This window comes from Stegodyphus dumicola, chromosome 2 (assembly GCF_044657685.1).
Source record: "Stegodyphus dumicola isolate Sdum_Otavi_A_Nest chromosome 2, ASM4465768v1".
NCBI classification, from domain to species: Eukaryota; Metazoa; Arthropoda; class Arachnida; order Araneae; family Eresidae; genus Stegodyphus; species Stegodyphus dumicola.
Window position 1 is genome coordinate 262,951,772 of NC_140769.1, and position 24,248 is coordinate 262,976,019.

The 24,248-nt window shown below is 31.2% G+C and overlaps 2 protein-coding genes across 5 annotated transcripts in view; one reads left to right on the plus strand and one right to left on the minus strand.

The window, feature by feature from the left end:
• The window catches only part of Trp1 (translocation protein 1), a 42,115-nt gene extending 36,511 nt beyond the window's left edge, over positions 1 to 5,604 (plus strand). The window contains exons 7-8 of the mRNA XM_035362682.1: positions 2,054 to 2,173; positions 4,989 to 5,604. Coding sequence (XP_035218573.1) covers positions 2,054 to 2,173; positions 4,989 to 5,407 — 539 coding nt within the window. The 3' untranslated portion in view covers positions 5,408 to 5,604. The remainder of the gene's footprint in view (positions 1 to 2,053; positions 2,174 to 4,988) is intronic.
• Positions 5,605 to 9,549: 3,945 nt separating this feature from the next.
• The window catches only part of LOC118191827 (ciliated left-right organizer metallopeptidase-like), a 111,090-nt gene continuing 96,391 nt past the window's right edge, over positions 9,550 to 24,248 (minus strand). For 3 of the 4 annotated variants that reach the window (XM_085812103.1, XM_035362684.2, XM_085812105.1), the window contains 2 exons: positions 21,435 to 21,750; positions 15,158 to 15,643 (listed from right to left, as the gene is read on the minus strand). In XM_085812103.1, coding sequence (XP_085668229.1) covers positions 15,421 to 15,643; positions 21,435 to 21,750 — 539 coding nt within the window. In that variant the 3' untranslated portion in view covers positions 15,158 to 15,420. Of the gene's footprint in view, positions 10,504 to 15,157; positions 15,644 to 21,434; positions 21,751 to 24,248 lie in introns of those variants that run through there. The other variant, XM_085812104.1, reaches the window with a different exon arrangement.

Sequence of the window (24,248 nt, forward strand, 5' to 3'; positions counted from 1 at the left end):
TTTAGTTATATGCTTTTACTCTTTTCTGTTACTCACAATTTTTCTTCTACTATTTAAAATGTCTTAATTATTTTTCTATTCAAGTTATCTTGTTTTCCAATTATTTTTCCATTTCTAACAAAAGTGCTTCTGTTTCTTCAGACACGTCGTTTCACAATTGTTCTGCTTTTAAGGTGAAAACAGAAGTGTTACTGTGTGTAGTTCCCTTTTCTCTAGTTGAAAATTTTTATTTCTGTTTATTTACTAATTATTCTTTGTTTCTGTTTATTTACTAATTCGCTTTTATTTTGGCTCACCATTTCTAACCTGTTAGTTGTTTCTGATTTAATTGTGGCTCTGTTGACTCAAAAACAGCCTTTCTGTTTTACATTTCTTGGTGTACCAACCTCCTGAAAAAGATATACTGGGAAATGTAAATCTTGTAACATCCTATCTATTTTGTTATTAGAATATTAAAATTCGCAATTTCAAATATGTAAAAATAACGTCTTACCCATTATTCAAAATAAGTCATGAAACTTAGAATTCCATTTGAAATTGCTTTATAAATCATTACCATCCTCAGCTTCAAAATAAGGAATAATTGATTTAAATATGTTGATATTTTTCAGTGTTTTCAAATGCTAAATTAGTAATTTTGTGTTTTAACAGTTCATATGAACTTTGTGAATAGACATGCTAGAAGAGCAAATATATTATTAACCAAAAATGTGGAACCTTTTTTTATAGCTTCAAGCAGTATTGCAGTATTAGTTTTTACAGGTGAAGATATCTGGAGCAAATCCAGATATTTTTATCAATTTACATTTCAAATATGAATTGTATAGTGAATATAAAAAAAGTATGGCAACACCTAACACTCTGTAAATGTAAACATTTCTGAGCTGAGGACATCCACAGCCCTCACTTTTTTTTTTTTTTTTTTCTGTTAGCCTTTTCTAATATCAGATTTTTGGTTTTAATCATTATATTTGGTAACACTGTGCTCTTTCGTGACTCTTACTAAAAACACATCTGAATATTTTTTAGTTACACTGTCTGCTTGCATAGCCAACTGCTAAAATCGTTATTCTAAACTCATAAATAAAGAAAATATATTGATTTTAATGAGCCCAGCTAATAATTCACAGTACTGGAGTTGAAGAATTCTCTATTTATTGTTTTTAAAATTTTAGTTTGTCATCTGTAACAGACAGATGTAATTCAAAAGAAAAATTAAGTATTTTACTCCTTGCCGAATGTCAACGTACTGTCGCATGGAAGATGAAAATATTTTATTTCAGCAGTGACAACACATTTCTTGTAATTTGCTGGGTTTTCATATGTAAACATATATTTTACACATTGCTAGGGGACAACACGTATCTCTTTAATTGCTGCACTTTGAGATTAAATTGGAAACATGAATATGTTACTCTTTGCCAAATGAGAGCACATTGTTTTTAAATGGGTGAGTTTGTTAATCAAAGTTTTATTGAATCAAAACAAAATAAATTTAAAACCAAAAACATAATTCAAGCTTCACAATGTACATGTTTAAGTGGGGTGTAAATACGCATATACATTCTTTGTCGCTAAAACTCAATTCAAATCAAAATATAAAGAAATCTCACTTACCTGTCAGACGCATTCTTGCCTTTTATGATTTTCTCCATATTTTATTGATGACACAATTAAATACATTTACAACAAAGAGAAGCACATATAAACTTTGGTTAATGTTTCGCGTTGGTGTTACATCTTTCGCGATCATCAAGATTCTGCACTAGTCCGAAGAATTCAAGCGCACACAGCGCCATCTGGTGCAATACAATTTCTACATGGGGAACTACATGTGTTCACAATTTGGTGCCTCTGCTTGCTGCGTTTTTGCCATAATGCGAACCCATTATGGCATATGCCCAGAAATTCGTCATTTTTTAATAACAGAGATTAAAAATTGCATGTACTTGTAAAACTGACTTCCATTTTTAATTGTTTGTGTATTGAGAAAATATTTTTAAAAAAACGTGAAGTTTCTGTATTGTTTAATAAATGCATTTTTCGTTTGTAGTTATAGCAGCTGTGCTGATATGCCTCTTCCCCCTATGGCCACAGACAATTAGGCATTATATTTATTATCTAAGTGTTGCAGCTGCATTTTTGCTTGTTTTCATCATAGGCTTAGCTGTGTGTAAGTATAATTTATTGTTGAAGTTATTTGGGCAGTATTATTATACATTCTACATTCACTTTATCATTCAAATTGTATTTTAATTTCTTTATGTTATTTGTTATTCATTTGAAGAATCTAAATAAATGTATAAAAATTATTTAAAATTGGTGTTATTATTAATAATTATTGTTACTGTTATTCATTTCTGTGGAGATTGTCAAATAGCTTCTTTACAAACAAAACTAATAACTTCGTACTTCATTTGGTCAATCTCCATTGCAAAATCGGGCAGTTTCTGTGCCTTTTTTAACAAGTTCTTAAACTTTTTGTAAATTAAAGGTACTCTATATCTTTTTCACTATAGTGTTATAAGATCATCCGATTCTTCTTTTGTAATTTCTCAATTGTTGTTCACAATTAACGCTTTGGTTTCTTGTTGTTATAAGTTTACATCTTTTCCAATTGTGGAATTCTTGAAACTCGAGGATTTACGGAAGTATCGCTCAAAGCATCGCCTCTAGACCGAATCTTAATCTTATGCTTGATTCATTTATAGCTGTTCTCTTACAAGTGATGAAACGTGTGCCATTTTTTAGCTTATCTTAAATCCCTAGCCCTGCTTGCTAGGTGCTATATTGAATTTTTTAATTGAAAAGAAATAAAAATGAAAAAGAAGAAGAGTATAAACACCGATAAATGTGTGATTACAGCTCTGCTAACATGAGCAAAATGGTTGCAACTCGGGCTAGGTCAGTCAACTGGCAGGTGGTGCCCGGTGTAGTTGCTAGATGTGCTGTTTTAAAGAGTGCGTTGCTGTGGCCATGTTGCCAATGTTCTATAGCAGTGATGGCGAACCTATGGCATGCGTGGCACAATCAGCATGCAGAGCCTCATCAGCTGGCACGCGAATAAAATATTATTTCCTTAATCAACAATCACAAAATGATACTATGCAATTTAAAAAAGTGTTTTAGTCTGTTCTTGAATGTTACTTATCACATAATGCCACTGGCATAGGACCTAAGCCTAGATGTAAGATTTTCATATATTGCCGAAGAAGTTATATCCATATTTATTGATCCAACTTATGACAATTCAATTGTTTGGGCCAATCATATTACTTGTTATATTGCAAAGAATATGCCAAAGTTGAAGCAGCTAATGTTTGCTAAAACGAATTCAAATTTACAAAAGACTGCCGGTGAGTTTTAATACTTTCATTGCTAAATAGAATCCAGTTTCCAAATATATAAGCATTTTAAGATAACTTATGAATAATTCTAATTTAATATCTTACACAGAATGGCACGCGACCATTCCGCTTTGGGCACGCAGCCCCAAAAAGGTTCGCCACCACTGTTCTATAGCATACCATATGTGAATAAAATTTTAGTGTTGAAGAAGTGAAATGAAAACTTTTAAGGTAATGCAAGTATATGCAAAATTGCATTTCACATATCTGTATTCAGCAGCGATTTACCATTCTAATACTATATTTAAATGAATTACATTTATGTGATTTTTCTATTTAAGTTTTTTCCCCCCTTCCGTAATTACTTTAGATTATTCATTTATGTTACGATTTCCTCTGTAAAATTACTTTATATTTTTTTCTAAACTTTGTTCGAAAATCTCCTCATGAAAGTCATGAAGTTGGTAGGTATGATAATTAGTTTTTTGTTATTGTTAAAATTACATGCTAATGCAAAAATCTTGAAATCTAAATATTTTTACTCGCATGCAATACAGTACAAAGTCCAATATCTGGAATTGTTGGGAATTGGGCGATTCCAGATTTTTAAAATTTCTGGATTTTAAGTTATTGTGTTTAAATACAGTAAAAAGACATGTGGACATGGTAGCATTTGGCCTTCACTTATTGTTTAGGTCAGGCAGAAAAACGGTGATCCTACAGAACCATTCAAAGGAAGAAAGTATGATCCTGGCCCTACACCAATACATTGTCTGTTGGTGTATTGTCATTGGCCTGGCGCAACTTCTTAGCCAACAAATGCTTAAAAGTGACAGGCTGAAATCTCATTTGGGAGAAAAAAAGCAGTTTTGGTAGACGTGCTTCCTTTTGTTGAGTTTTGCTTATTTCCTTGCATATTTTCCCCTAGACTTTTTTAATATTTACATCACTTTCCCCTTTCTCAGTGCATTTAGAGAACAAAATTCCCTTAACTTCAAAATGGATTTGTCCACCTAGTGATTGTTGTTTTCGTCGTACTAGCAAAGAGAAAAACTACCTGTGAAGGTCATGCCATACTTTCCTTCTAACTGTCGAACTTTATGCCTGGTACAGGAATCAACCAACTACAGTGAAGCAAACACAAATTCGCATTTGGTCTATGATGTTGCCAAGTCAGCTATACCATTCAACTTCCCTAATTATTTGTAGATGATTCGAAACCTAAGGAGCAGCAGATACAATAAGAGTGGGTGAAATTCAAGTTACGGGGAAGTAGAAATAAAAGCATCTTATCGGATATTGTAATATTTATATCACTATGTATTTTTATTGGAATGTAGGTTTCTTTTAAAGAACTAATATTGTAATAGTTGCTTGTAGTTTATCTACTTTTCATTTGTTATGTTTTTACTGTAGGCACGTCCTTTAGAATTAAATTATTCCCATAATTTTCTTTTCTAGATTTTCAGACAATAAAATTAGTAAAGAAAGGGGAGAATTCAGCATTTTATCCATTCCTAGCCTTTGGAGGGGTATTTTATTATTTAATGGGCGGTCCAAATATTGGATGTCCAGATTTCGGATCTTGTACTGTATTATGTGTATTAAATGATAATTTATTGATAATATCTTCTGTTCCAGTTCGACTTATTGTCTTCGTTCTGATATGGATATTAACTTTTGGAAAACACAATTTGTGGCTGTTACCAAACCTTACAGAAGATGTCGGATTTTTTGAATCGTTTTGGCCTTTATATAAGTATGAATACAAAGGAAGCAAAGATAAAGATAAGAAGGAAAACTCGAAAGACAAGAAACACAGCAATAATGATACAGTGAGTACTAGTGTGGAGGAATCTCAGAAAGAACAGGAAAAGTCTGATGCATCGAGCTCTGATCAAGACAGGAAGAATGACCAGAACCACTCTGAATCCGAGCAGGAAGAAAACGGGGGTGACAGACAGAAAGGCGAGAACGATTTCGAGTTTGTGGAGGTCGACGAAGTCAGCGAAAATAAAACAGATGATGAGAAGACGGACGAGGATCGTAAGACTAAGTGAGGCTGGCCGATGCTTAGGGAATCCTATAAATGGCATTTATTTGTGTTGACATTCGGAGGCAGTTGATATAAGAGAAGATTTAAAATAATTTATTACTATTTTTATATAAGAAAGCTTTAAATATGTTAGAACTATGCATATGTTTTTGAATGGGATGTAAAAATTTCAGTGTAAAATATATAACCTTTTGTGTTTTTCTTTTTTCTTTAAATATACATATATTTAAATTTTCTTTCATGAAAAACATTCTTTAGTAGCAGTTGCCAGAAACATCAGAAGAAACTCTAGAAAAAAGAGGCTAGAAGAAACATGTCCCCCCCACACACACTTTAGTGGAAGAAATGCAAGAAACTAATTTTTGAACTCATAGCACAATATTGTATTTATATTTTACTTACATGGAGCACAACAGCAGAAACATTCTATAACAGACTTTAAGGGACCAAAAATTTTATTTGCTGTATTTGATCTGATAAGAAAAAAATTTTTAAAAAAGATCATCTTGCAAAGTAATGTAAAAATTGATAAATTGATTGATGAATCTCACAGAAAGGGGGGTTAGTATCATCATCACATCTCCAAAAAAATGTCAGTAATAATTTTAATTTTATAAAAAGTTAATTACAGGCAATGAAATTTCTTTTTATAATTTTTTAAATAATTTTACACAAAAAATTGCTTAGCATAAAAGTCTTGGTTTAGATGCATCTCTCCAGTTGGACATTTCTGTCTAAAATATGCATTTAGAATCGAGTAAACAAATAATAATTAAATAAATGTATACTTAAGGAATAGGGCCTTGTAGTTCAAGTACCTGGGTGATAGACTGTTCTACTTGAGATAAGAATTCCGTCTTACAACTCAGTTAAAGAACCAGTTAGAAGTTGTGTCAATGAATCAAGGGTTTTTTGGCTTATTATATGATGTGGTGGGATCTCCTAAGGTATGTTTAGTGTATGTCCTAGTTTTCCAAGAACTTAATGTTGCACCAGCCTTTTGTTTATAATACAGAGAAAAGTAGGAATGAAACACAGTAACATAAATATGTTTTTCATTATTCTTATAGCCTAAACATGGATGAATTTAAGGGTTGTTGATTTTTCACTTAAAGCTGCAGAAATTCTGAAAAAATTATGTTTTTCATTATTCTTATAGCCTAAACATGGATGAATTTAAGGGTTGCTGATTTTTCACTTAAAGCTGCAGAAATTCTAAAAAAATTGTGAAAACTGTTCTGTTTCAGATATCTGCAAAGTTTGTTATATCTAAGCTTATCAGACGTCCCACTTTGCCTGAGGCTATTCTAGTTAGATGATATGCTCCCAGCATCTCAACTGGTTTGTAATTTTGTTCCAGTTATATGATAAAATTTTAAATGTACTAAATATGCAAGAAGTAAAAATAGTACAGACTTGTGTAAAATGGGGATTTGGCAGTTAATTATCCTATCTGTTCTGCTTACTCTTGCGAATCTAAATATTTTGTATCTAGATCATACTTTTAATGTTTTCTCCCAAAATTTTAGCATGTGGTCTAATGTGTTCTGATGTTTTATTTTTTCACAAAATTTATAACAACATGTAGCCAATAAGATCCAGATATCTCCTCTCTCTCTCTTTTTTTTTTTAAAAAAAAACATTTTGTTCCAATTAGATTCCCAGTACTGGAACATAACCAACTAATATGATTGTTGTGCATGTCCTGTCTTAGAGTTTAGATTGCAGATCAGATTTGCATTTATTTCTCAACTGTAAGCTACAAATTTTAGAGTGAACTAAATTGAGTGAATTTTTTAATGCCATTAAAAATAATGAATTTAAAAAAATTCCACAGTAATGAGAAATACTAATAACTTCTTAATAGTAAAGAGTCCATAAAAATTTCTTTTAACTCATGGTTGTTTTTTGTTAATGATTTCTTTATTTAGCCCTTTCAGTCATTGGTATTTATCTTATTTATCAACGTATTTTTCTGTCATGAGTTACAAGGTATTTTTGCCTTCCTTTCCGTGCCCCTTCATGGTGTAATTGGAAGCATACTTGACACGTGTTTGAGAGGTCCGGGGTTCGAGTCCTAGCGAGGCATTCCACGTTTTTCACATCTCCTGCTTTTTTTTTTAACCAATAGCTCTACAAATGGTGCCCACTAGGACATTGAGTCCCCTCATCTCCAGTCGCTCTTTAAAAGAGGGTGTACATAAGGTATTTTCTCCCTCCTTTCCACTTGTCTTCATGGTGTAATTGGAAGCATGCTTGGCGTGTATTCGACAGGTCCAGAGTTCGTGTCCTGGCAAGGGCATTGTACATTTTTCATGTCTCCTGCTCCAAAAATAGTCTAATGATTCTACAATGTATTTTCTCAGAAACGTCCCTGTTTAAGCAAAAAATATTTTTGTAAGGTTACAAACTGATTATATCCAGTCTTGGACGTTTGCGATAGCTGTATCAAATAACATTTAATCTGTGGGAAATTGAACCGGACCAAAAAGCTTGTTTATTATAAGCTGTTTGCTCTACTGGAATTCGACTGTATTTAATTACTGTATTCACTACTGTAATTAAAAAATTTTCATTTTCTACCTAATTTAACTAATCACATTTATATGCTTGCAGTGACCTTTTATTAGTAACACCTACATACACATGTATGTTTAGGTTATCGCAATAAAAGCACCGGATTTAATATGCCCAAAAATACACTTTATTCTTAGAAAATGGAAAATATTTTTACATTCTTATGACAGTTAAATGTTCTGATTTACCTTTTTAAGATTGTCATGTTTGATTTGGCCTGGTAGCACTGGCATTTTATCAGTGTTAGTTCATTTTGCAGCTTCATGGCAGTTTGATTGAAATGGGGCGCTACATAAAGGAACATAAAGTTTTGATTCTGAAAATTCATTGCAGGAATAGATAATGTTATGCAGATTTTTAGAAAGCTTCTTGCAGTCTGTGATTGTGAATGTGCAACTAGTGAAAAAACAATTTGCTACAATAAAATGGGTTTGACTAAAATTTTTCTTCCTGTCACTCTCTGTACTTGTCAGACACTGTTTCCAGAGTTCTTTGCCCTCACTGTTTGCAGAATTACCTTATCGTAAGGGTAACAAAATCAGTTTTCCAAAGGCACTGTAAATGAATGAATGTCCCTTCTCAAATAGCAGCTACAACGAGAATGGGAGTGCAACTTCTGCACTTTATCTTTTAAGACTTCTACATTCAAAATCTTCCCTTTGGGATAGACACATAATGCTCACAGAGAGTTATAAGAAATGCTTCTTGGCATTATTATACACTGCAAAAAAAAAAAAAAAAAAAAAAAAAAGAAAGAAAGAGATAGAGAGAGAGACAGTTCTATATCTCCCGTTCTACTGGGCCGATTGACGAAATAATTCAACTTGCGGTTTTCATGTCTCGAAAGTGCGACCTAGAATATATATTTGAGTTACATATAGCATTGTTCTGATATAAGTATTTTGATATTCATATTTTCGGTTTTACAAATATAGAATTTAATGAATCTATTATTTAAATAATATTATTCCAAATTTTGAAATTCTAAGAAAAAAATTTATTTGTTCTTAAATCGTCCACATCAGCAGCTCATTACTATTTATTAAACAGTTGGTATTAAGCTTATTATCTGAACAATTGATGTAAATTAAATATTTGTTTTTAAAACCTATAGTCATGATACAGTTAAAAAGTATGTGAATCAGAAAAACTCATTTTTTGGTATGCAAAATATATTATTTTTAAAAGTGCTTTAACAAAGAAACTAATTTCTGTATTAGTTTTGAAGTTTTTCATGAAACTAATGTAATCTAGCAAAGAGATTTAATGAGATAATGCATTTCTGCCATATTGAAATAAATTTAAAAATATCAAAAACTACATGACATGTGCAGCACAAAGTTTTCTAAATCCTGTGGTACTACACATATCATAACAATTCAATTAGTTTATCTTTAAAAATATAATTTTGAGGGATGTTTCAGTTTTATATGTCTTATAGATAAGAATTACAGACTGTAATAGAATATCTGTAGCATTTGGTATATAAATCTAGTATTTATTTTAACAAACATTAACACAGGAATCCATGTCATTTTCTTTTAAATGTATAGTTTTTTCTTATAAAATGAACAAACTATTTAGAACCCAGGCCTTTAATCTCTTTAAAGCCAAGTTAAGAATGCTTACTTACATTTTGTGTGTTATACATTCATTTTACTTTGCATGGTTACCAGAATCATTTTAATTTTGAATCTTCCACTTATAAGACACAAATGCTCTTTGAATTTAAGTAGATATGTTAGATTTAATATCAGATGTGTTAACATAACCAAGCATATTTTGATATCCCTATATATTACATACATCTATTATACTCTGTTTGATTCAATTCTTATTTTTATTCAAATAATGCATAAAAAATATATATGGAAATTTTTTAGCACCTTTTTATATTAAAGTCCACACTAACATTAGTTTTTCTTTCTTATTAGGGCCCACCAGCGGCAAAGTCGCTGAACTCTGGTAGTTCGGTCCGAGGTTCGAATCCCGTGAACGGGCTGGCTGCATGGCCGTTTTCGTGGTTTTCCCCATGTGTAACGTGTATACGAGCCAGTTTCCCTTAGAAAGTCCTCCACGAAGGCATATCTCCTCTTAGGCAGATAGCCCTCGAGGCTTTGCCATTATCACAACACACACACACACACTTTCTTATTAGGTTTTGCAATGTATTAATTGTGCACTTAAATTCACGAAAAGTATTCAAAAATATGGAATATGGTTAAGATAATTGAAAAACTCAGAATTGTAAACACAAATATCCAAATGGATACAAATTCTCTTTTGAATTTCATATGGCTAGTAAATCTTTGAAAACAAATGAAGTCATATTTCAAAGAATGCATCTTCTTTGATATTTTATTTTAAAAACATAGTTGTAAAATTTGCCTTTCATTCCTTGAGTGGGTCGATAAAATGAGTACCAAGTTTCACTTGGGAGCCTAAACACTGAGGGATCCCGCGACAAGCTCACCACTTGTCCAGGGCATATGCTGATGCATTCCATGGCCCAAAGTCAAGGTCCTGTAAAATATATTTTAGTCACTGTCCTAAAAGCAAAGAAAATAAATTACAGATTATGTATAAGAATTTAAGTTTTGCTTTAAAACATTTATCCAACTGAAGCCAAAAATTTACTGAATAATTTCCATGGCAGTTTTAAAGTATACTGCATTTAAAGTCCATGGTTTAAATGTATGAAAAAATTTCAGTGCATTCATTTTTATTTTATTATAATAAATCAGAAGTGCAGTAACTTGCACTATAAGGTTGATCGGAAATTAATGCATAGGAGTATACTAAAATCTGGAAATTTTGCAGATAATATCTTGATATTATGCCCTTTCTTCTATTTATCTTGGTACTATATCCTTGCATTATTTTGTTATTTTTTTACTGATGTGAACTGAAACTCCGTTTCAAAATCTGTTTAAATTCACAGATGGGAAAGAAATCTTATAAAAAGTATACAAAATAAAAATATCTAAACTAGTAATACAACAGTGCTACATGTGAATAAAATACATATATAACAACATAAATAAAGTCAAGTCTTATTTTCTTGTAATTTAGAGGGGGGAAACCTGTTTCTTCCAGCCACTTTTTTCCATAGATTATTCCACTGTGGAAGAGACTTGCAAACTCTCACTATCATGTTCTCGATAGATATTGAGCATCTATTCTTTAAATCGTAAGATTATCGATATTTGTTACCTGCTAAACAATCTCCTCGTAATGAATTGTACATAAATCTTCTAAGAGGTTTTTCAATTCTATATTATATCAAGATTATTTCTGATTGGTAAGGATAAAAGCAAACCATAGCTCTCACTTTGGATATTATCAAGTTCGCCAAATGTAAACCAATCTTCTGCCATTTTAAAAAGATTCTTCAGCTATTTTTCCCCAAAAAATAAGTTATGGGTTTATAATTTTTATTAACCTAGGTATTGGTAACACCCTGATGACCACAAAATTAAAATTTTCTTTGACCTTTGCAACTAGTAAGATCCAATGATTTCCAATTTTAATAGGAAGGAAAAGTAATTCCACTGTAGTTAGCTGAGCTTCACTCCATGTATTAACTACTGAATTCTTCGTCAATATATTGTATATGGCAATACTTAAAAGCCAGTGATTTTGAATCTAAAATATTAGAAAAGGTATGAATAATGCTATCAAAAAGCCAGCCAGTTTAAAAAATGCAAGATATGTGCTTAAAGTTTCAACTTTTTTGGCTGGTATCAGAGGATCTAAAGATTTTATTTCTGATAAATTTAGAGCTGTATCACCAAAACGTAGTATGTAATTCCCAGTGGCATGCCGTGGATTTGATCAAAGGAACTAGGTATAAGAAAAAGATAATTTTTGAAACTAAAGCAGTGCTTTGCAGATGTTTTACCATAGAGCTGTGGAGTTAAAAGAGTTTTGATGAAAAATAAAAAGTTATATATATTTAATTTTTAATATTGTATGTCATACAAAAAATTTACATTATATATAAATACTTATCTGAATACTCAAATGTAAAAATATTTATTTCGGAGACGCTGTTTGAATCAAGTTGCCTTCACAGCACAGCTTGTTTGCTAAGCAACCTTTTAAAATCTTGCGGAGACATTCGCGCTGTAAATCATTCGGTGCAAATGTTTCAGCTAGATGTTATTTTTCAGTCTGTTGTGCAGTTAATTCTGTGTGTGTAACAATAAATGAAAATTGCATTTGGGCACTTCTTTTTCCCACTGCAAACCATTCAAGTAGGAGGAAAATGTTGCTGCTCTGTCATATTCTTAAGCTAGAAATTTTTTGTCACGGTGGAAATTTAAAAGCAATTGAAAAATATATTCACCCAAACTATTTGCAGAATAATCGCTACTGACATCTATAAAGCCAAGAAATCTTTTGTGAACTTTTTCATTTTTCACAGAAAAACAGTAGAAAGTTCTAAATAAATTTGCAATATTAGTAGTTTCATCTAACGTTGTTACAAATGAAGCCTCCTTTCTTTCTTGTTTTCCAGTACTTTTTTTTTTTACCAATGATGAGCCCTCAGACGACTTCGGCTTATTATGGAGGAACTTAATAGGTAGGCCACCTTTGCCTCCTATTAAAGGAGACGAACAGTTACAACCATACCTTCTCCAGGATTTGAACCCGGGCCTTTTGTTATCGCAGTCAGCTCCCTTAACCACTATACTGTCTGGGAGACTGTTTTCCAGTATTATCAGTAACAACATTTTGAATTTTGTTTGATGTTTCCTAAATGAATTTTTAATTTATTATCCTATTTTAAAAGTACCTGTAAGACGTAGTTTCCCTGATTAAAAGAATTGTATCTTAATCGTTTATTGTAACATCTAAATGGAAACTCTTGTTTTGCCAACAAACAACACATACTAATAAATCACGTCATATTTTCTCTATTTAGATAAACTTCAGCATTATATTTCAAAATATTAATTTTCTGTTGCTTATTTAAAATTCAATCCTTGTTCTTCCAAATATTTTCAATTTTGCTACTGCATATAAATGGTTTTTCTCATGGCGAATTTTGGCTTTAAGAAAATTGTTAATACATGAGGGAAAACAAAGGGAAACCTATGTTGTTCCCAACATAGGTACTGCTTCATATCCTTTGACCAAATATTTAGTTTCCAGATTTTCTCCTCTACTTGCTAACAATATTCACACTGTAAAAAATTCTGTTGAAGTCATTGATAAACTTAAAAATATTTCTCCACTTCGTTCCATTATGGTTTCATTTGATGTTAAATCACTGTTTACTAATGTTCCGGTCGAAGGAGCACTAAATTGTCTTGAAACTAGGCTTCGGGAATTTCACTTCACACATACTGAAATTAATGAGTTGGTTTCGCTAACTAAAGTCTCTCTGAGTCAAACCCACTTTCTTTTCCAAAATGCATATTTTCGTCAAGTTGAAGGATTGGCTATGGGTAATCCTCTCAGTCCGGTACTTGCTGACATTTATATGCACTATTTTGAGATGAAATTATTTGATATACTATCTTTTCGTCTTTGGATTCGGTATGTAGGTGACACTTTCGCGCTTTTTGACAATTATAAAGAGGATTTACCCGAGACTCTATCTATTATGAATTCAATTGATCCAGCCATGCAATTCACTCTTGAAATTGAATCCAACAATTCCCTCCCCTTCCTTGATATTCTTATAATCCGCAATGAAACTGATTTTAGCACTACTGTGTACCGTAAACCCTTTGCAGTTTGTTTACCAACCCATGCCAAGTCATGCCACCCTGTTAAGCAAGAAATGTCTTCTTTTTACTATTATGTATTCCACGCACTTAAAGTTTGTTCCTCTGAATCTTTGCTTACCAATGAACTTAATTATTTGAGAGCAGTTGCGATTGACCGTGGATTTTCTCCCGTGATTATTGATAAAGCCGTTAAAAAATTTTCAGATTCCCATCAAAAAAGACATTCCACTGTTAGAAATAATATTAATGACCTTGTCGTGCTTCCATTTTATCCTTCTGTTAGCTATAAAATTACACGGATTCTCCAGAAATTCAATTTTCAAGTCGGTTTCTCCCCTATTAATAAAATTCACCCTTCGATTCTAAAAGATTGCGTTTCTGTCTTGAATTCTGGGGAATTTATCGTATATCGTGTCAGTGTGGTTTAAGATATATTGGCCAAACAAAAAGAGCGTTGAAGTTTCGTATCAAGAAACGTGAATCTTATGTCAGAAAAGGCGAAATTAACAAGTCAATAGCGTATCATAGTTGGACATTTAACCATAATTTTGACTTTGGGTCTGCAAAAATTATCCAAAAGACTTTTTCCATAGGTGAATTGGATTTTCTTGAGGCTTTTTATATTCACAAAGATTTAGCATGTTTACTTAATGATTTTAAGTCCAATCCAGTCCTTCCTAATGCCTTTAAAATTCTACTATCTTAATTCAATTACTATTTTTGCCGATTGATGACGTTACCTCCTCGCGTTTGGTACTACCAGAGGGTATAAAAATCCGTTCAGTGGTTACTTTCCATTATTCGAAGTTCAGATTTTGAAGGTGAAGTTGCAGTTGCTCCTCGCTCCCTATTTTTAACTTCACTAATTCTTTGTCCTTTGGGTTACATGTTTGATCAGATAGCCTGGCTCAGTAAAAGTAGGCGGCCAGTGTAACTCTGATTAAAAATCCGGTTATAACCACGTGCAGTGCTGATAAGAATCACATGTTTCTGAGACTCCTTCCCCTTTAGTTTTCTTCTGATGAGGAGGGACCTTTAGCTGCCCTCAAAATCGATTGAGTGTTTCAATATACTTATGCTAAATACAAGGTTGTTTTTACGATTCTGATTGTCACATTAGCGTATTTCTCTTCTAGTCTACACTAACATAGTTTGAATAATAAAAGATTCCCTGAATCTTTTTATAAATACTTATTTCCACTACACAAATCATATAGACAGCTATGCAGAATCAGACAAAAAAATGTAAATGGCAATTCTACAACTTTTTCATTTTAATAAAATTCCTTACACTTAATTTATAGATCCATAAACAACTTAACTTTACAATGGAAGTACTGCAATATACTCAGGAGTAAAAGTTAATAATAAGCACCAATAAAAAGAGGTATGTTGCTCAATTTTGTGAACACTATTTTACATAGGCCCCAGTTTCATATAAAAATATTTTAAGTGCAAATATATTTACATATAATTATTTACACAAAATATTTCTCACTTATTTTAAAGTTTTCTTACTCATATTTTACAAATATTACATCTTAATTTTAGAACTTTTGTCAATGTTCTACAGAAAAGGAGAAAAATAAAGATTATTATAGTCAGAATTTCATATAAAAATATTTTATATGTATATATATATATATACATGAATTATTTATACAAATCAGTCTCTCTTTTATTACAGAATTTTATCCACACTTCAAGAATGTAATGATACATCAGAAAGTTGTGAATTTAAGACACTTTGACTAACTTCTTGCATTTCTATAGCTCGTTGAGGTCTGTGCCTTTGAATTAGATAAAGCCTCATTACAGATGCAATGAAGCTCGCAATCACAAAAATTCCGCAAATTACAGGTACGGCTGAGAACAGTCGAAATCCTTCAAAATCACTAAAGGTTACAGCATCTTCTGGATCAATTCTGAAATATAAAAAGTATAAAGATGAAAAGGCTTTGAAACAATAATTTTTTTTTTAAATTTTTTCCCCCTTTTTAAAAATATTACTTATTTCATGTGCGACTGTTCATAATTTTAAATACAACTTACTAAAGTTGTATTTACTTTGTTTTACAACTAATTGTGATATAAATGTTATATATTATACCATACTAACATATTTCTTTTATTTTTATAACATTAATAAATTCTTTTGAAGATAAAAATTTGTTCATAAAACTAATCTCTCCAACCAATTCTCTGTTCGTATATATGATTTCAGTCGAACTCTTGATTTAATAGAGCTGATAATTAACAAGGCTTTGTCTAAAAAAGCATTTATACTGAAAGAGATACTGCTAATATAAAAATTAGGCCCAAAACAGTCTTAGCTTGGAGCAAATTTTTAATAACTCTTATCAATTTTAAGGGTAATTAGACACCGGTTCCTGTTCTTTAGTAGTAAAATATAAGAGGAGCACGACTATTTTGAAACAACAAAAGCAATGGGTCCAGCACAATGAAAATGAGCCATAGTGCCATTTTTGAGGCAAAAATAATAGAAATAAAATGTAAAGGATGTTAGAATTCTGTGTGGATGAATTGTGTTAGGATGAACTGGATTGGAACTAATATTATATAGCAGGGAGGGTCAAACTTTAAGATGACGGGAACCACATGATAGATTTTATGAACTTTCGAGAGCCAAATTTATATTGTTTAAAAATAATGAGACAGATTTTGAATATAAAGAAACTTTTGAAATAAATTAATGAATGTGTGATTAACACATAACCATAAATAAATACATTTTATACCTACTGTTTTGTGTTTAGAAAAGTTAAGTCACAAGAAAATAAAAGTTTGTAACTCTTGTACTGGCCAACTAAGAGTTTTTTCTTCAGGTAAAGAAACCAAATATTTCCTTCTGATTTCCTTTATACCTCTCAGTTTATAATTATTGTTTTATTTCAGTAGAAGTGAAATGAATCAGAAGCACTAGTCTACAATTACATAAAAAATGTTATTTGAGTAAATTAAAAATCATTATTTAAAAGAAAATTGAGTGTTTTTTTCAACTCATGAGCAGTCTTTTAAAAAAGATAAAAGAAATAATACACATCAATGTGCTCTCCACAGAGACTGCTATTCAAGAAAGGATATTTATTTAAAAATAAGCTGTTAACTTATTTAGGCTTTTGTTTAAAAAGTAATTTTATTTCTTCACACAATTAACATAAGGACCAACATACTGAAATCATTCGAATCTTTGGATCCTAACCTAAGAAATCATTAAACATTTTTGCCCCAAACTTTGGAATAACTACTTTCACTGATGCCAGTATAGAAGAATTCACACACACACACACAAAAAGAAGTAGATTGCAATTTTACTAATTTAATTATCAGTATCTCTCATCACAGCCCTGATTGATACAGTATTTCAACATAGCATCCAACAAAATCTGCCAGAAGTTTTTAATAATTAGTATACAATGCATTATTGAAAATTCTCGAAATTATCTCTCGAATTGTCCTGATAATTTTGGAGACAGCGAAGTACATGAGCATCACTTAAATTCATCAAAAATCCCTCTTGAAACAGTACAATAATTCTGGACATACATAACCTGTCATTCATATATCATGACGGGCGACATAAACGCTTCGTCGAACACATATTCGATCTATCTACCACCGAACTCTTCAACCTAGCTGTTTAATTTTGAGATGTTTTTCAAATACATGGCAAATCAAAATTAATGTACACAAAGAAAACATACCTCTACCACCGAACTCTTCAACTTAGTTGTTTAATTTTGACCTGTTTTTAAAATACATGGTAAATCAAAACTAATGTACAGAACGAAAACATACCTCTCACTATTATAGTGAATTTATTTTGCAAATGCAGATATAACATGAAAGTGTAACTCTTGATATTTCTACAGACATGCAGAGATGTTCGTTGCTGAGGCCTTTTGTTATACGACAGATGTCTGCACAATAGTTTACATCTTGTTTTTCAATAGTTTCACAATAGTCTTCTGCACAATAGTTACTTAAAGCTCTTGCCAAATAGGCGGATAGATCCACCATATTCTAACTGTTGGACGCAAAAAAGCAGTCAAATGACTTGCCATCTTGCTTTGAATTTCCAAGTAAAATAACTCAGAAGAAAGTTTAAAATAAATTACTGCCAGTCTAACAGTTACATAGTACAACTTTCCATTGGGTTACCTAATCTGTGTACAGAAAACAAATCTCAAATGGAGTCTATAAGAGAGGATACTTTAGAAAATAAAAGATCAGACTTTAAAAATCAACGTTTATGGGAGTAAAATTTCACATTATTGTCTGAACTTCGTAGTGATCAAGCAGTGGATCATTGTACAACTTTTTGTTTGGCTACTAAGATTTCATGAAGGACATGTCAGATGTATACGACGATCGAAAGTTAGGAAGACAGAAAATATCAACAGATTAACCTTTCAGCATGCGTGCTTGGCAATTTTAAGGCCATCAAACAAAAAATACGAGAAAATATCACAAGTTAAAGAGTTGTTACCAATATCAATATGCTGATTTTGACAGAAACTTTGGGAAAGAGAGAGGTTTGTGTGCTGTTGATCCCTCATTACTTGCTGCAAAGTTATTGATTTGAAGATTTGATGATTAAGGTGAAAGATCTCTATCTGAAATAACAATATTTAGCAAATTGGGAATTAAACATTTTAATTAAAATTTAAATCATTGTTAAACCAGGGATTCTTCCCATGACTCCAGTTATTTCAGCATGCACAACCATTGGTGAAATAAATTATGATATCTGCCTAGGATTAACAGGGTATTATTACGAAAGGCAGTGTTTCATGTGGGAAAAATGTACATTGAGCATATTATTATGAATAGTTGCAAACTCTGTGATGCAATTGCATAAAAATGCCCAATTTGCTTAGTGACAGGAAATTAATTTTGAAGGAGTTCCGCAGAAAATTGAGATAAGTCTCGTAACCAAATAAGAGGCTGAAGGTTCACACTACCAAAAATAAAATCCCCATAAAATTTTTTCACAGATTAAAAGAACTGACCACAAGGCAAAACAGGTTTCTTCAGCAGTTACTCATGCCATTCAAGGACTGAATAAAAGTAGTATCCTACAACAAATAACAAATCTTCCAAGTGAATCACAACTGTTGTGAACAATGGGATCACACAGGAATATAAGCAGATACTGCCTGAAGTAAAATTAACTTGATAGAAAAATATTTAAAAGTATCATTTCCGTGAAAGAAAAATTTTGAGAAGTATTTTTGGTGGCATAAAATGTAACAATATCTGGAGAAGAAGAACTAACTCTGAACTCTATAAATCCTTTAAAGAAATAGATTATAGTAAAATATATAAGGATTCAGCGAATTAAATAGGCAGGACACTTGTGCAGCATGGATAAAAATCAAGTAACTAATAAGATCTTCTCGGCCAGTCCATTTGGCCCCCAAAAAAGAGGGAGACCTAAACTTAGGTGGCTCGACTGTCTGGAAACAAGCTTAAGAATTTTAAAAATAACCAACTGGATGTCCATGGCCAGGGATAGAAGAGCTTGGAATTTGATTCTGAGGAAGGCCAAGGGCCCATACTGGGCTGTCTGGTCATTGAAGAAGAAGAAAAAATATTAGGGAGAATAGTTAAATAAAAATATTAGCATTGCGCTTTAGATTAACTTCGTATTAGTGTATTCCAATAAATATTACCATTCAAAAAGTAACATAACCAGAATAGTAATTGCCACAACTAGAATTATTTGTAATTTTAAATATTTACTGCTCTGAAGATAAACCAACAGTAGACAGTTTGAAAATTATCAAATTTTTACATGCTTTATATCAGAAATTAAATTATCGATTAACAAAGAAATGCGGCACTGCATAATTTCTATTTCAAATTTCGTTTGTACTAAAACATTAAACTATATTTATTTAAAACAAGTCACATTTCAGATGGCAAAGGATCAGAAGTAGCTCGTGAACCGTAGTTAAGTGTTGGAGAGCTGCATGTGGCGGCTAATGTGGCTCTAGCCATGTCTGTTATACAGTTTCCTTTGACACAAAATTTTTAATACTCTTTCAGTTTGAAAGTATGTTCTTCGAGATACAAATTCTCCAAGAATTAAAATCAGAGATACTAATTTTGTTTCTTGCCTAATTTAAAAAGGTTCTAATGTAAATTTTTTTATTGTGGAACAATTACTATCACAGACCACTGGAGAAAAAGTCTTCTGGAAATGCAAATGGGGTGAGAAAATAGTAGGGACTGCAGACGATGTAATAATTAGGAATTGTTCTTTATCCACAACAATGTGTATTTTAACAGAACAAAATCTGGAATATATACATCTTGTTAAATCATCCATCCATTTAAAATAAATTGCTAAATAACATAAATAGATTAAATGCACAGCTGTTTCACAAACATAAGAAAAATATAAACAAAAACACTGTTTTTCCTATTTTGATGTGCATTAATTCTTCCGATTTTGAATCTATATTTAATGGAACTAAACTTATTCCCCAATTTAGGTAAATTATCAATATCATTTCTTGTTGAATTTAAGATAGGTTACTTCTTTTTCCTATATATTTTTTTTTAACTGCTATTAGATTAACTGCAATTTTGGATTAATTGTGAACATTGTGGACATTTAATCAGATGTCTAATATGCAATGATGCCAGACAAATACATTACAAATATGTAAATCCATTAATTTAAAAAAAAAATCAAATGGATATGACAGAGCTTAAAGTAGCAACGGTACAATAAGCTACTAGATTATTAGTCTAATAATTTATTTTTAATTTAAAAAAGGAACATGACTCAAGTTGTAACTATATTAGAAATGACTTCATATTTTCATATCATAGCTTTTATTTATTCATAAGAAACAATTTATATCAACAGTTTGACTGAAAAAAAAAAATTGATACTTACGGTACTTTTTGTTAGCATAACTACCTTGGTGCAGTTTGGCAGTACTTTACAGATGAAAAGATAAAAGTTATTTAAGGGATGTAAGTTGGTGGTTTTCATGACTTTTTACAAAAGATTTCTGAACTATCAATATTTATTGAACGTATGAAATGAAAGCATACTTTAGCAATTTAAAATGCAAATTTTAATTATTAAATAAGAATTATATATAATATATTACAAAATAAAACCCTTGCATTCTATCCAAATATTTCTGCAGGTTTTTTTTTTTTTTTTTTTTTCTATATTTCTCTACGGGTGCAATCTGTTTTCACTTAAAAAAACATCGGCACCGCAGAGACTCGTTATTGCGGAAACCTCTGCAACACTGGCTATCTATTGAATACATCTCCTTGTTGTTTTCTTTAGAAATTTTAAGTAAAATTCTGTATTCCTGCAGAAATTTTACCATAGTTTTTTCCATTGATGGCCAATTCCAAATGCACATATTTTAAAACTGTGTTTAAGACCAAAAATATCACAGATTTGTTTATAAAACCATTGATACTTGGGATACAAAAAATAGAATGCATAAGAAAATCATGATGATGCTTGATTAAAGGATTGTTATGACCATGGTTGCCTGAAGAATGGTTATATGTACTGCTGCCACTGGCACATTTTGAAAATTTGGCAACTTCTATTAAGGCAGCTGCAATAAGATGTAAGCACCAAATTTTTTTGATAATTTAGCAAATAAATGGTTTTATATATGCACTATTAGAAGATAAATAAGAAAAACTTACAAGATTGTATTAGATGATACAGCAATATCTTCCCTTCCTTGTAGGACATGCGTGAAAACACTGTTTGAAAGAAATATTTGAACTTTTTTAATAAGAGATCCTAATTCTTCATCGGTCATAGCTTTTGGAGGACAAATGGAAAAGTCTAAATAGATCTGTTTGAACACAGATAGTGTTGCATTAGTAATATAGTTCACTGGAATTTCAAGCTTGGAAGCAATAGTCCATATAGTGCTAATCTTGAAATTCTTAAAATTGTTTCCAGTTAAAAGTTCATCAAATGTTGGTCTTGTAAAATATATTCGAATAGATATAACTAACAAAGAGAAAAAAAAAGTTAGTAACATTGAGACTTGCATTTTATAGAACATAAGTATTGTATTTACTTGAAAATTACTCTCCTATATATATATATATATTTGGCTACACAGCAAGAGCTTGGAAAATATCAGATGCTGGATATGTGAAAATTCCAGTTAGTTGAGCATATGAAAAATGCACTTCGTGCCTGAGGCGAAATGCATAGAAGAAACAGTCTTAAATTATAAAAACAGTCACTTTATTTGTTACCAAAAGTTTAAATTGAAAACTATGCAAGATTGTGAAAAAATGCATTTCAGATATCAATGGTTTTGTAGGTTTTAAACATATAAAAAGGACAATTATGTATTATATGAAATATTGTTGACCATGAATATAGGCACAGTGTCCCCCCCCCAAATCTGTGCCGATCAATGCTAAGAAATTTAAAGATACAGATTGTTCTCTATTTAGCACATAATCAACTCATACCGGTTATGGATATAATACATAAAAAACTTTAATTGCTTGTCATTAATTTTTCACATTGCATCACCACCCTTTATCCATTTTCAAATAAAATCATATATGATGCCCATTAATACAATTTTTCTTGATGATAGGATCCTGTAACTTTGAAATTACTCCACTGCATACCATTCCATAGAAGGAAGGTCTAAAATTTTAATCATTTTTCAAAATATGTGGGAAAGATAGAGAACAGAAGTTAATTTATATTCTTTACAGATTAAAACTAGTTTATCGGGAATTAATCAGGTTTACATTACTGCATTTGCTGCCAACTAGGAGAATACTCATAGTTGAAAAATGAGTTTATTTGATAAACTTGTTGTAATCTATGAGATAACTTACTACTATTCATCTTACATCAATCACCAAGTGCAAATACCACACTAGTAAATGCATGCAATGTTTAGATATTCGGCACACAGGAAGGGGATAAATAATACACTTGGTGTATTGAAACGAATCCTTTATTTCTCAAAACATAGATACAATAACTGAAAAACTAAGATACAATAATTAACCATTTCTTATTGAATATTATTTATTTATTTTTGATTTATTCACTTGGGGGAAATGTTATAAATGAACATCTCAAATTCCTGTTCTATGACACGTGTAAAAGTAATGGAAAATAATGTATTGAACATGCAGGAATTTTGTGTGAATGCACTGAACATGCGAGTATTTTAAGAGGTGTTTATCCAATTTTGAGTTATCTGGTAGTTGGCACAAGAGCAAAAATATTATTTCATATGCTAGTTTTTGTATACAGTGAATTCATTTACTGCTTTAAGTAATCTGTGCTACACTTATATTTAAATAATAAAACAAGAAATAATAATTTAAAAACACAAAAGTGCAAATAGGATCTGGGCGCATGCAAAGAAATGCACTACATCAACTTCGGCAATGAACATACAAGTATTAAAGCATAGCTAAAATCTTATGATTGTTTGGGTTGTCATGCTTATCTCTTACTAGCACTAAATTACGCTGTTTGGTGATAATTTTCATTTGAAGAAAATGGTTTGATGAAAAATATGCCAACAAAGCACCTCCAGATCCAAGGACAAATTCTTGAAATGATATGATGGATGCAACTGCATATGTGTGCCTGGACAAGATTTTAAGCAATATCCTCTGCTATAAACTGCATTCACATTTCAGATGTTACAAGCAGGTAGAAGTGTCATATGTGTTTTATAATACCTTTACAAGTCTCTTACCTGCATATATTGTGCTATGGAAATTTTTTTAAAAATGTCTGAATTTTTTGTTAAGAAAATTTTTATACATATATATATATAAACACTGAAACTCTGAAAACTTTCAGATTTTATATTATGCCCAAATGGGCATTTCCGCTTCTTCCCCCATTTACAGATACATACACATTTCCAGAGCATTTAGGGTAATGCCATATTGTGCTAAAAATATTTAAAAACAGCGTATCTTTAGAATTTCCAATAGACAGTCTTCATATTGGATATGAAAATGTTTTGTTTCCTACAGAGTTGTCACTGCCTGCTGTGGAATTATTGACTTTTTATCAAAAATTTGTCAAAATATGAAATACACAATAAAACAAATTCCAAATTCGGGCTTCTATGTGCCCATGTTTGGGTGGAAGATTACATTATTCAAAATTTGATGGCTCTAGGTACCATTGTTTTTTCACTGTGTGAGAAACATACATACATTAATGTAGATTCTTCATTATTTAGTTTCTTTAAATATAATACAGGGTGATAATATTTGATGGCAATAATTTGAAAAATTATTTGGACTTTTAAAGTGATTCGACATGAAATGCTGGTTTCAGAATAATAGCCCTTTTGGGTTAATGCACATTTGGGCTAAATATTCTCTTTGGTCAGGTTTTTATTATACTTTTATTCTAAAATTCAAGAAGATCTTATAATCTCATATTTTCATAAAATAATTGCAAAATGAAAGATGTTTAATTATTATATTATATAAATTAAT